Genomic DNA, 14,625 nt, shown 5'->3' on the forward strand with positions numbered 1-14,625 from the left:
TCGATACTCAGCCAAAATCAAAAATAACAAAAAAAGGCAGGTGACATTAAATATCGATCAAAAGAAACTGTACTCACAATCTTTGATATTTAGATATGAGTAACAGCTTCACCAAACAAGATAGTTTTGCTACAAAATGAACAAAGACTGTGCAAATTTTCTTTTCGTATAGCTTTTGCTCATACTCATTTTGACAAAAATCTATTCATTTAATGGGCATTTAGTGGCGGAAGGGAGATGACTGTAAATCAAAATAACTAGAACATGTCTACCCACAAAAAAATTCTGACACATTCAAATCTCTCTCTTTATTTAAATTATTAATGGGAAAAAACCGCTTCAATACATGCATTTAACATAAGAATAATTGTTCATGATACTAATTAATAATCCCTTATTTGTTTAGATTGGCACATGTAGGATAGTGACATGTTGAACTTTATACTATTTTCAAATATTCTGCTTTTATCCTAAAATCCACGAGTTTTGCTGGTCGTATTTGTTCTTAACATTGATCAAAGCCGCGCCTGGGGTTTGCAGATGCTATAGGGTTCTTAATAATCTTTTGTACAATTTTACTCCACTCACTTATCCCTTACCAATTCATAACTCAGTCTAAAAGGAACAGATAATTTATTGGTATATTTTTATTATTAGTCTATATAATTAGTAAGTAGTGTGTGTGTGTATATATAGTTGAACTTCATGGTACAGATCATACAGACTAATTTTATATAAACATTATCAACATTAACATGATTGAGGAAAATGAGGTAAGATATGAGACATTTTTCATTTTTAATACTATTGTTGTTCTATATAGGAACTTTTAGTAAATATATAACTAATTTCCGCTTTATTGGGTTTTTGTACTTCCTTCTGTTGAAGACTATATAGGGACGAATATTTATTCTTGCGTATTTCACAACACAAATCATGGGAGGTATCGAAATATAAATCTTACAAAAACGGTTCGAAAAACGAAGTAAGGAGATATTTGACTCAGACTTAACGAGAAATATTACAAGAAGTAAACATCCATTTTATATGTAGGCGGTAAGGGATAAAACACTTCAAACGGAACTTTAATTCAACACTATATGTTTATAAAATAAAATATGGGTCAACTGTGTACATACTATATGTATTACCTGGATAAAAACCGGGTTGATAGTAGAAGCCCGATTTTAGATATAAGTGAATAATTTCAAGATATCATATAAAGTTAATAAATCAGTAGGGAGACTGGGGTTGAATGTGACACGGGTTGAATGAGACAGTGACTGTAAATCTTCCTTTAGAGAAGAAATTATGGCATATTTAGAAAGTTTTCGTGAAGTCTTTTTCAAATTGCAACGAGATAGAAATGGTTATGCCATAGAAGCGTTTTTGAAGATTTTATGAAGTAAATACTGAAAATCTAAGCCGTAAGTATTTTTTACGATCTTCGAAATGTTTTTTATGCTATTGATATTAATGATACCTTGTAAATAATCAAGATATATAAATGAAGATAAAAATCCGGGGCTCAACGTGTGATATCATATAAAATCCAAGTACAATAAGTTTCTCCACGCCTGATCGCCACGTGACCAAACTTCATAGGGGCAGGTTGATACAGCACAAACGGGGCAGGTTGTGACAACCTCAGACAAGTATATTGTGAGTCTTTTCGCCCATTAATTCCAATAAGAATTATTTTCAATCCAAATAAGGGATATACTCAAACAACATCTGACGTAAAACACTTTTGTTTCCGGTGTTTTTGTTTCAACGTAGGAGAAAACTAGACTGTTCAGTCAAAAAGACGTTCAATTGGACAGTGAGGAAAAGTTATGAAATAATGCAACATAAATACAATGTAACACAAAATGATATTTTCATTTGAGCAGCATCTGCTATATAAAACCTTATCCACAAATGGCAATGCAAACCACACTCAATCACATACCAACGCATCAGTATATCATTTAACTGCATTATGTATATATGGCATTATATATATATACTTAAAAGTCAGCATTTATATGTCCTGTAAGCTTTTTCATTCATCTTAAACAAAATAATTTTTAAAGAGTAATACCCTTTCAGTCCAACATTACATAGAAGTATGGTTGTATTTGAGCAGCATCTGCTAGTTTTTATATACTTTTACAATTATGTAATGGAGTTTTATATGACAGCACAAACGGTTCCTTTTTTTTTTTAATCTTCGTTCATATATATCTTGATTATTTTACAAAGTATTATTAATATTAATAGTATATTTTTTTTTCGAACATCGTAAAAGATAGCCACTGCTAAGACATTCACTATATGGCATTACCATGTCTGAAATGTCTCGCCTGCTTTCATTAGAATTGAATTTCATTCATATATAGATAAAGGAAGAAGTGGTGTGAGTGCTTCATTCATACACCGAATACAGTAGACTATTGCATATATTTCTATGGGCATCTGTGATCCGGACATGATAACTGATCCACGAAATGAGGTTGTCGGTTAACACTGTCTGAATGACATGTACACCTTGCAAGAATCCAATATACAAAATACCAAACATAGAAATTATCATACTATTAACTAAATATAAGTGCGGTATTTCATTTGACAAAACAGTTCCTTGACCATAAAAATGAGGTCGAGGACAAAGAATACATGACTGACGGAAAAGCTCTTACCATATCGTATTTCACGACGCGCAATACAAGGTATGACCCATCTAGTAGGTCTTCCACCTTCTGAAATTGTGACAAAGCATGTACATCTGAACATGTAAACAGGACTACCAGTACTATATGTATGTCACAACTTACCCCAACCTCTGTCTCAACGTACCCCGCACACGGGGTAGGTAGTGACATGCGACAACCCCCATTAAATCGTCAGATGTGACTTAAGAAATAGCTTTAGTGGATTCAAATCCTTTTTAAAATGTACACGAGATGTTTGTCTAGTTTGCTAGGTCTAGTGAGAAAGCTGCGTATAATTGATTAGTATATATAGACAAGAACATAAAAAGTGTCTCATTCAACCCCGGTCTCCCCTACCAAGTATGGAAAATGATAGTTGTTATCATTCGTTTGTGGCATAATTTCCCTAGCAGTCAAACGAAAATCTAAGGAAATAGATAATTTCTGAAAAATACCATTTCTCTCGTCCTAATCATTATACAGCATTACGTTGTCAAAGAGATGACAATTTATTTACACTTTGTAGCCGAAAATATGTATTTTTGATACATTTTGTTTTGATTCGTGATGCCAAATTGTTCGATTGGCCCCTTTTTCAAAACTCCAGGAAGAAGTATTAACGATAGCCATTAAACTGTTGTTATATATTTTTCAAACAAAGTAGTCTATGTGAGCTGAAAGAAATATTAAAATCCCTGGATGTTTGTAGTTGCACATCAAACAATTGAGATGATATCAAATGTTTAATAAGTCGTGCTTAAGTGATTTCCATACCTCGTTTTAATCTACCAAAGGAATAAACTGTTCCAAATTGCTCATTACTAGTTCTTTAGTTTTGCTAATTTTCTCACCAATGATATACGGCATTTGCTTATGCTTTCCTATGGTTTTCATTTAACATTTTGAATATTAATATTTTTTGACAGCAACGAAGAGGATATAGATGAAATAACAAGACGGCTGGAAAAGTTTAATCCAAATTTCTTTCAACGACCACCATCGTCCGCAACTGTTAGATCAAGTTTTCGTGAACAACAAATTACAACTACGACAAACCAAGAGTCAGCACCGATAGAAACAAACAAAAACGAAGGCGAGACTTCAGAAGCATGCATACAATGCATAACGCCAATTCCAGCTCTTTCATGGAAAGACATTTATCCAGGGGACCATATCATCTTTGCAGGTAGAATATACGACCATCACGCTATAGTAGTTCACAAGTATCCAATAAATGAAGCGGATGAAACTAAAGTATGTCTTGAATTGGTTCATGCAACAAATACGGCAACTAAGGCTTTCATGGCTAGCTTCCATCCATTTGGCAATAAAGCAAAGTTAAGAAAGATGAAAGAAGAAGTAGATCTTACAAAAAGTAAAGTCATGATTTATGTATACCAGAATACTATTAAACACTTTAATCCAGAGGAGATTATAAAAAGAGCCATTGCTGAAGCAGATGCAGATGCCGAAGGAGGAAAAGGTGAATTTGTGTATGATCTTTTTGTAAATAACTGTGAGCATTTTGCTACCTGGTGCGTTACCGGTCAAAAATTAAGTTTGCAAGTGAGAAAAGTCGGTATGATTGTGAAAATGTTTTTTAGAAACGGATTTCGAGGAATAAGCGACGAAAATCAACGAAATGAAAAAGAATTCAAGAGTGGTATGCTCTGTAAAAAATGTTATGAAAGAAATAAACAATTACTTTGTGCAGAGAAAACGACAATTCAGAATAAAAATCATGTTCAAATTGGGGAAATTATAATGTATAGCTATTATAATTTGTGGCACTGTGCTGTCGTATTAGAAATAATCGAAACTACAGAAAAGGAGGTTCGGTGTAAAATAGCGCACTATGCGTTTTGTGGTTTTTGGAAGCATCGAACAATACAAGAGGATCCACTACCGATACCATTGGATGGTTCAATGTTTGTAATAACGTATTCCGAGGAATACAATGTATATGAACCTCAGGAAGTTGTAAAAAGAGCACGTAGCAGAATTGGAGAACAACTGTTTGCATTCTTTTCAAATGATTCAAGTCAATTTGCTCGATGGTGTAAACTGAAATTACACCGAGAAGATGAGAAAAATACCAAAAGGACAACACGTATTAGTTTCACAACTTAATTCAAATCTTGTTATATCTTTATCGTAACGTTATCCATCAGCGATGAATGTCAATAAAGGCGAGGAGACGTGTATGTTTAAAGTGTTAATGCCGGAATACTGAACTATTTGGAAGTTTGGCAGATAGTACTAAAAATTGATGCTTAACGTGTACCAAACTTTTGTGTCTTAGTGATTAAATAGTTATCAAAAGTACCAGGATTATAATTGTATACGCCAGACGCGCGTTTTATGTCATATGAAATGTGAAAAATGATGTTTATTCAATTCTTCCACCAATGCATGTATATATCATAAACTTAGTCTTATGTGCAAGAATTTATAATTTATAACGAATCGTATAATCGTCAAAAAAAAATCCTCTCGTCTGTTATGATGTGAAAATATGACAGCTTATTAATTGTCGTGTTTTGAAGCCTTATTTTACTGATTTTCACCATATAGTAAAAAAACAACAAAGAAACTTGGATATTGAGCACGTGTATAACATGTTCAATAAGATAAAAGTTTATTTCAATGAAAGACCCATGCGTATTGCGATCAGTGGATTTTTACGAGAAAGGTCACACTTAGTGCACTGCACACGTAAAACATGTTGGCGATTTGTTTACTGGAAGCAAACAATTAAAAAAAATCTTTTGAATGAGGACAAATTAAAAAATTTTCTTAGGAAAAAAAGTAAATATACAAAGTTTAATAATACAAACTACCCATTAGTTATAAAAAAATATACATAATTGTTGTTTTTTTTAATTTGAAGTGACATATGGTCCTTAATATATATAATATGAAATATCGCAAAGACGATAATTAAATGAATTAAAAAAGTTTAAAAAACTTATCGAACTCCAATGTAAATACAAAAAGAGTAAATCCTTTAAAAAAATCAAAAGTTATAAACAATAGACCTAGTTTAAATAGTTGTAATTTTCCTGACTTGGAACAAGCATTTCCCGAAGGAAATGGTGGGTTAAAGTTACCCAAACCTGATTTTAAATGTAGCCAATACCACTTGTATGACAGTTTTTAAAGGACCGTTATATTGTCAAAATTGAGTGAGCAATCCAAGCTGACATAATTGACACATTCCCCGTTTCCATTCACAATTCTTTGTTTGTTTCTTAGTTTGTTCACTAACAAGCTGGATACAGCAGTCAAAACTGTATAAACAAATATCGTAGTATATGTAGTGTAAAATATTCAAACAAGCGTACAAATTATGAAATTAAAAAATGACGTCAACATTTGTGGTAAATGGTAAATTTGACAAAAAGTTAAATCACAAACATACTGAACTCCGAGAAAAATTCAAAACGGAAAGTCCCTAATCAAATGGCAAAATCAAATGTTAAAACACATCAAACGAATAGACAATAACTGTCATATTTCTGACTTGGTACAGGCATTTTCAAATGTAGAAAATGGTGGATTGAACCTGGTTTTGTAGCGCTAAACCTCTCACTTGTATGACAATCGCATCTAATTCCGTTATATAACAACGATGTATGAACAAAACAGACATAATCGGTAACATAGTCAAAATATGGTTACAGCAGTCATTATTGTGTTACAATCTCAAAACAAACAAACATTTACAAAAAAGCATCTATCAAATAGTTTCGCGTGTTTGCCGTCAGAAAATGTAAACGTCACATAGGAAGAAATGTTGTGATTCAATGTATACTCAAAACAATTATAATTTCAAATGGGAAATGATGGTATGCAGGGTTAAAAAGTCAAAAGTTAAAGGGGACAACAAAAATATTTTTGTCGATGAAATTAATGGTGTTATGATTCACGCTGAATTTATTCAGGCAATAGGTCAACTAAACTGTAAAAGAGGCATGGAAAACAAATGACTGACCTGAATGCTGGACTGTATTTTTTTCAATAAATAGGTTGTAATAACAGTATTAATGATTCTTTTAAATATTTAATACGAAAAAATCTAACCAACACTACGGGACAAAAGACATACATACAATTGTAGATGTATAAAATAAATCGACTGACCGTTCCGAAAGACAAGATTATACATAAGGATTATTATGAGAGTTTTGGGATCATAGTCGAGCAAATAATTTAAAAAAAAAATTGTGCAGTAACGGGTACCTCGTGTTAACCTTAATTTACCGTCTTTTTATTTTAAATTTGTTCGTGTTACCATAATTTAATGTTTCTGTATCAAATTTGTAAGATGTATTTTTCAATTTTAGTGTTGTTTCTATATGTAACTTTCTTGTCTGTCCTTTGTTCGGCCAAAACAGTGTTTCTATTCAGTCACGTTCGTAATAGTTTGAGGGTTTAATATTTCGAACTTACCAATTTTTTATTAGTCATGAGGTGATGTCTTACGGTTAGGAAATAGAAGAACAGTTCATCAACGGACTTTCACTTTAGTAACACGACGATTATATATTTTAGTTTAGTTCTTTTATTTCACCCTCTACTACATCTTAACTTGCAGTATCATAGATAAAAGAATTATCCATTCGATTACATAAAGAGTATCGTTCCTCTGGAGGTAGCACAAGCTAGTCGGTATATTTGTTGAAATTACAAGGCCGTAGCTAGGGTCTTTTAAATAGTGAGGCAAGATACTTTTGCCGAGCGGAGCGAGGCGACAAAAATTTGGCAGGGGGTCTGGGGCCGCTCAAGGCCCCCATGCAGAAGCTCTTGGGTAAATGGTGCAAAATCCTGCTACCTGGGCGTTTCCTGGGCCTATATTAGTGATATCGATCATATGGGTTTCATGTGCCATAAAAGTGATAAAACATTTTTTTTCTTGAAAGGGAGGGGGAGATATGGTTACTTTTGTGTAAAATGAATAAATTGGAACCTCTTTATCTGGTAAATTATAAATGTGGTACTGTTTACAAATGCGCGGTTATGTGCATTTTTATGTCATATGTAGATATTATCGGCGATTATGGCAAATAGAAAAACTGTCAGAGAAAAAAGATAAATAAAATAAAGACAAGACTTGTGGTCATTAAACTGTTTCATGTGTAAAATCAAAATTTCACACATTTATAAGGGCTTATATTTCATTTAAGTGAAATCTTCTAGTCAAATGTCAGCTTTCCAATCCATCTGTGTCCAGTTCTATCGAATCTTAGTAGAATATCATCCCGTGAAACATCCTTGTCCCTGTGAGTGTGAAGCATTGCCAGTCCACAAAGGCGTTCCTCGCCCATTGTGGATCTTTTCCACGTCTTCAGTCTACGAAGTCCTGAAAAGGATCTTTTACAACAAACGCTGGTGACAGGCATTGTCAACAGTAGCACAAATATCCGTCTGATATTTGGATAAAAGTCTTGATGTGCCTGTTTCAAAGAAGATTTGAGTGTACCTGGTAATTTGGTCTTAGGGATGTCAGAAAATTTAACCTTCCACCTTGTCACTTCTTGTTCCCATGTATTTACATCTGGCAGATCCGGGGAATAAACTTGAAGTAATTCGTCTTGTATGGTATCATTAAGATAGTTGTCCTCCACAATTGTTCGGCTGAATCAACAGTTAGGTTATCTATATGGACCTGTCTGCCTGTTCTGCGCCTGGGAACAAGTGGAATCTCCTGCTTAGCAGCAATTGCCTGTGTTCTCTTATATACTTTTCTAAAGTGTTCATCTGTTTTCAACTTTCTTAAGGTCTTTAATGTATTTATTAGCTGCATCGTCATATGCAAGAACCATATCACAATCTTTATTTTGAAGAGATTTCGTTAAACAATTCAAGTAGGACAGAACAAATTGCATTACACACAAAGCCACAATAAACTCTGGATCATCTAGGAGTCGCCTATGTCCACCTGCTTTGGATTTAGCTACCCCAGAACTTTTATTTTCTATCTTTGAAACTGCATTTTGAATAGAACTGTAGTTAGTAATTAGGTTAGTCAGAGTATCCACACGAGCGCGCCACTGATAAATTCCGGACACGATTAGAATTTTCGGGATATTCAGAATCAATTAATTTACCGGGCTATATACGATGATTGCAATCAAATAACGTACCCGTCGTCTTTTAAGATTAGTTTAGGTCATCGCTCATTATTTGGATATATAAATGATTTTTTTTAAACATCAATACCATACTTGGTCATTTTTTTAGTGAGGCATTTGCCTCACTTACGTCAATGGATGCTACGGCCTTGAATTATTTGGTGTCAATACCAAATAAATTTTCATACATTTGTAATACGTTCTTTTAAAAAATGTTATATTCATTCATTTTACTTTACAGTGATCAAAGAGGTGTTTAGGATAATACAGGCCAAACATCTAGAAGATTAGGAAACCGTATCGAATTTTAATATTTATACTATTTTAATGAATTATTCATATCAAACCTTATGGGACAATATTTTACATTCAATATTGTTTGCTGCAGTAATTCCATAACATTTTGTCTGGCGTACTAAATTATAATCCTGGTACCTTTGATAACTATTTGTATGTGAAATGATGTCTTCTTCAATAAATGATGTATGACATATCAGAACAATGCAACATTAGTCCCGTATTCTTGATAATAGCATTAGAGAATAGATATGAAGTTTTTAAATCATAATGTATTATAAACTCGAATCGTCAAGTTTGTCGTCGATTTTATTCAAGAAAAGATCAAGATATAAAGCAGACATTCTAGTTTCGGTCGTATCCTTTGTGTAATGTCCAGTACGTTGATAGTCATTAAACCAAGTTCAATCCACCGTTTTCTACATAAGAATTCATATATATGACAGTTGTTTTCTAATCGTTTTATTTGTTTGAACTTTTGAACTTTTGATTTTGCCATTTGACAAAAGACTCTCCGATTAGAATTTGCTTTTTTGAAATTACTTGTTGAAATCTTGCTTATTGAGTGACCGGACATTATATCTGAATATAAGAAAAGCACTTGGCTAGTTACTCTTTCTTACGACTCTTAGAGGTTTTAAACCACGTTTGTCTAAAAAATAAAAGAGAACCGTTTTCATGAATGTATTTAGTTATATTAAGTGTTTTTCTTTTCGTTCAGTACTTTTGTGAAAATGACATATCTTATATGTTGTCTCTGCAACTAATCACAGTTAATCAAGCCTCGGGGCGATTTCACGTTTGACATATGCAATATGCACTTGTGTATGGTTTAAAAAGTAAAATCTCAAAAATAATGAAATCTGAGGAAAATTCTAAACGGAAAGTCCCTAATCAAATGGCAAAAACCAAAGCACAATCACATCAAACGGATGGATAACAACTGTCGTATTCCTGACTTGGTACAGGAATTTTCTAATGTAATAAATGGGGGATTGAATCTGGTTTTATTGCTAGCTAAACCTCTCACTTGTATGAAAGTCGCATCAAATTCCATTATATTGAATACGATGTTAACAAAACAAATAGACATAATAGGTACAACAGTCTCCATTGTGTTATAATCTGAATCACTAAAAAAAAAAAAAAACAAATATGTAACAAAGAAGCAAAAAATGGCATATAGACAAAGCATATTTGCAAGAATACACAAATTTACCATAGTACATTAACACAATGATGTGATGTATAAGTACAGAGCCACGTCAAATATGTATAAAAGAAACATAAAAAGGCATAAAAGACCACGAAAGACAAGCATACACACTGGTTTCACTAAAGCACAATAACGGGATATATTAGTACAGAGCCACGCTTTATGTATCGAATTAACATTAAGTAAGGCATACAGACAAAGCGAATTAGCAAAAACGACAGACCAGAATACGAGAATTATCATAAACATTAACATAATGACAGGATGTACAAGTACCACAAGTATCTTAATCAGAATAAAAACAAACAAAAACTTAACAAAAAGGCATATATGACGTAATAATATCGTAAATCTTTTTGTTTATTTGTTTTAATGTTGTTGGTTTTACTTCTCATTGGCTTCAGATGTAAATGTGACGTGTACAGAGGGCAAGCGTTTTTATTTCTGTTATGTATATATAAGGACGTGTTTAACGACCTTGACTGGCTTTTTAGCCCTCGCACGGTCGGCTCGGTGCCCGAAGGCGTTTGGTGAGCTTTAACATATTTTGATGCAGTGGGTCAGGAACAAGTAGTGGAGGTCGCAATATGTAGGCCGCCATCTTGGTTTTGATGAGTTGTTTTTGGTTTGTTGACTATTTTGTTGTTAATTCATCACAAACGGCTGCTTTCAGGGCCAGTTTGGTCAGCTTGGCAGCCCGCTAGCCTCGATGATGGAGTACTGGTAGATGAATCGTGGACGTAGTTCTAAAGATGACAGGAAGCGTTATCAGGACCAAAGCCGTGAGGCAGTGAAACGTAGGTCGTATCACCCAACGCCTAGGATACAGCCCTCGGACGTTAATCGGCATACCACTCCCCATGATACAATGGTTTTGGAGTGCATGTTAACGCGGGTACGCCAACTACTATGTCTATCTGTACGGCATGGATTGGTTTCTGCCATCTTAAGTAGTAAGTCGTTGGACATCTAACTGTAAACCCCCATCGAAGATAGCGGGTAAAGGAGAGATGGCCCAGCACGTCCGTTCAGCTGTAATGACTGAGACGTGAATGGTGATGATTCTGTTATGACCCGTACCAGTTTTATACTGGGTCTGAAATCACTGTTTACTAATTAGCTAACAAGTTAACTTTTTCATAAACTGACATCAATGATCATAAATATTCATTATCTTTGAACTAGTATATATATTTGTTTAGGGGCCAGCTGAAGGACGCCTCCGGGTGCGGGAATTTCTCGCTACATTGAAGACCTGTTGGTGACCTTCTGCTGTTGTCTTTTCTATGGTCGGGTTGTTGTCTCTTTGACACATTCCCTATTTCCATTCTCAATTTTATTATAACTGCTATTTACGCTCTATAATGAACTATTTATAACGATTATATCTCAAATATATATAAAATTATGTACCCTACAAGCCTTTAACGTAAGTTCATAGCAGTCACTAATCTATTCTTGATAAAATTGTAGCAAACTGACGACAAAATGACAATAGGCAACAAATTGGACCTGCTTATATACCACTATGAAAGCCGTACAAGTCTTGAAGGATGGGTGTCCTCAGCTTTTTCATTACTCGTTTTAAAAAAAAATATTCTGGAACATCCCTTCACGTTTGACCTGACCTAATGTGTATCTGATAAATAGCTTGTTCCCTTCTATGCTTTATCTAAGTATATCCATATTCATAATACGGCTTCTTCCGAACTGCAACAACGATAAACTGTATTATCTTAGATACAAAATCATAACATCAGTAATCTCTGCGAAACATATTTACATCTATCTCGAGAATGAGTGACGTATAATGGCATGCTGAATAATATTATTTTTCAAATCCGAGTGGCACATGACATATCAACGAAAATAACAAGATTAACAATATGTACTAGGATGTAAATTAACTGAAAAAAAACCTCAGCAAATTTAAAAAAAACAAAACACCAACGGAGTATTTTATTAGGTTGATTAACCCGAGCAAAAAAGTCAAAAGATGTTTGTCATATACACTATATGTTAAAATCATATAATAACTCAATGCATTGTTGTAACCATTTTAAAGATATTAAGCTTCAAATTATTTATTGGTAAATGTAACTTTATCACTGATGCAGTTAAGTAAGCACCAGCTTTTTCATCTCGATTATCACGGAGATATTCTAAGGCATGAACAACTACGGGGAAGGCCGACTTAAATGTGAACAAAGAATCTGCCCGAGCTGACCATCTAGTTTCGCATAACGTTGTTAGCGTGGAGCGTTTTTCCATGGCTTCTTTGACGTTTTCATCACAATTACTAAGCTCAGTTGCAAAGGCATTGAGTCTCTTTGCTGAATAGTCAAACGCAAATGCAATATCATGAACAATCCCCATCATATTGCGAACACACGGTTCTTTTGAAGAATGAATTAGAGCCAGGTTAAGTTGGTGGGCCTTGCAATGTTCGTGTGTTGCTGTAGACACTCGTTCCCTGACTATTGCCTGGACGCCTCGAAATTTGCCGAACATGTTAGCGGCACCATCGTAACCCTGTCCTCTCATTCTGTCGATGACGACGCCTTCTTTTTCTAATGTGCCTAATAAGCATCTAGCGATTGTATCGCCCTTTGTGTTTTCGGGTTCCAAAAAACAAAGAAAATCTTCCCTAACATCTTTGATCCCAGGATCTATAAATCTTAAACAAATAGACATTTGTTCTTTTGTTGACTTATCCGTATATTCATCGCCACGTACAGAAAAGAAACCAGCTTCATTACAATCTTCGACTATTTTATCAGAAATCTTTTCCCCGCATATTTTTAAAAGTTCATTCTGAACGTCGGGGAAGTATATTTGTACCTTGCAGTAGTACTCTGAATGTGTTCTTTTAACACTTGATCATCTTCCGTGAATTCACGTAGGATTGACATGAAATTACTTCTTTCTTCGGTATGACCCCTAATAGCAATGTTCTGTTTACCACACAGTAGTAATGCTCGAATAATTTTATCAAGGATATGATGGTTTCTTAGAACTTTTTCTTTTTTCGACGAAGATAACATACTTATGATCGATTCTGTTTTTCCCGATTTCACACTCTTAAAATTTTCGGCCGCAACTTCCGACAAGGCATGGCACGACCCCTCTTTTTAGTGACGAGTAACATATCTAGAAAGATTAAACCAATCAGTAATCGGATTAATAAACAGTTTATCTTTGGCACCTTTATCCGCGAAGACGGTACAACTTCCGCAATAAAGTGCGTCCGTAGATATCGAATATCTTAGCCATGGATGCTCTTTAAACCAGATTGCATTCAGTTTTCTCTCCCGACCATAGATAACCCTACAATTTAACCAAATTTTTAAAACATGGATCGTACCATTATTTATTTTATTCCGCATTTTAAATACAAACACAAAGGAGACTGGAATTTAAAACAAAGCAAAGCTCAATGCATGATTCTCGCATTCCCCTAAGCCAATTTCCTTTAAGCATGGGGGTCACTTCTATATTATATTTGGTATACCTGAGATTGTGTTGCTTTGAATTTCAATATTACCACCAATTCATATATTTCCAGTTACATTTTTATTGTTTTTCTCGAAACTACCATCATTCAATTCATAAATATATTAAATGTAAAGGTTTCTCTACCAAACCTATATTTGACAGCTCAAAAAAGGTCCAATACACTAAGTTGCACTTCTATTTACAGGAATTTTGGAATAATAGGCCGGTGAACGATACCAGATAGACATTCAAACTTATAGATCGAAAAAAACTGACAATGCCATGGCTAATAAACAGCAGCGCCACGAGCGCATGATACGACCGTCGCGTTTTCAAAGAATAATGTCATATCAGAAATTAATAAAAATCGAAAGGAGATTACGTCAATAGATTTAAACAATTCTCCAAAGTTTTATGCAAATTGGTTAATGTCGGACATGTTGAAGACGGACAGACGGACGCGGACGGACGGATGGACAGACAACGGTACACCATAATATGTCCCGTTAACGGCCGTATATATTAACGAAAAAGGCAAACAGACAAATAATAGTATAACAAGACACAACAGGAAAAAATCTAAAGACTAAGCAACACGAACCACACTAAAATTTGGGTGTGATCTCAGGTGCTCCAGTAGGGTAAATAGATCCTGCTCCACATGTTGCACCCGTCGTTTTGCTCATGTAATCACATGAGAGCATCAAATGTTATGGCAATCAGGAAGGCTGCCTGCGACGACATTGTTTGTGCGTATTTGTACAAAATTTATATATTTATCTGGTAAAAC

At 34.3% G+C, this 14,625-nt stretch overlaps 2 protein-coding genes across 2 annotated transcripts; one reads left to right on the forward strand and one right to left on the reverse strand.

The window, feature by feature from the left end:
• Positions 1-670: 670 nt before the first annotated feature.
• Positions 671-5,560, forward strand: LOC139512403 (uncharacterized). Its single transcript, XM_071300011.1, has 2 exons — positions 671-773; positions 3,620-5,560. The coding sequence occupies exons 1-2, from the start codon at positions 769-771 to the stop codon at positions 4,821-4,823; spliced, it is 1,209 nt and encodes a 402-aa protein (XP_071156112.1). The 5' UTR covers positions 671-768; the 3' UTR covers positions 4,824-5,560.
• A 2,328-nt stretch (positions 5,561-7,888) lies between these two features.
• On the reverse strand, positions 7,889-12,884 carry LOC139510902 (52 kDa repressor of the inhibitor of the protein kinase-like). The gene is made up of 4 exons (XM_071297450.1): positions 12,442-12,884; positions 10,084-10,257; positions 8,589-8,699; positions 7,889-8,330 (listed from the first exon to the last, which is right to left on the reverse strand). Exons 1-4 carry the CDS (start codon positions 12,882-12,884, stop codon positions 7,889-7,891), a joined length of 1,170 nt encoding a protein of 389 aa, XP_071153551.1.
• Between the last annotated feature and the right edge of the window lie 1,741 nt (positions 12,885-14,625).

Source organism: Mytilus edulis, chromosome 2, assembly GCF_963676685.1.
Source record: "Mytilus edulis chromosome 2, xbMytEdul2.2, whole genome shotgun sequence".
Lineage (NCBI taxonomy): Eukaryota > Metazoa > Mollusca > Bivalvia > Mytilida > Mytilidae > Mytilus > Mytilus edulis.

Coding starts and splice junctions, on each gene's coding strand:
- LOC139510902 (XM_071297450.1), bottom strand. CDS start 12,884: ATGAGAGGACAGGGTTACGATGGTGCCGCTAACATGTTCGGCAAATTT. Junction 10,258..12,441: donor TTAACTGCATCAGTGATAAA/GTTACATTTACC, acceptor TTTTTTTTTTAG/TGATTCAGATTATAACACAA. Junction 8,700..10,083: donor TTAGAAAATTCCTGTACCAA/GTCAGGAATACG, acceptor TACTAACTACAG/TTCTATTCAAAATGCAGTTT.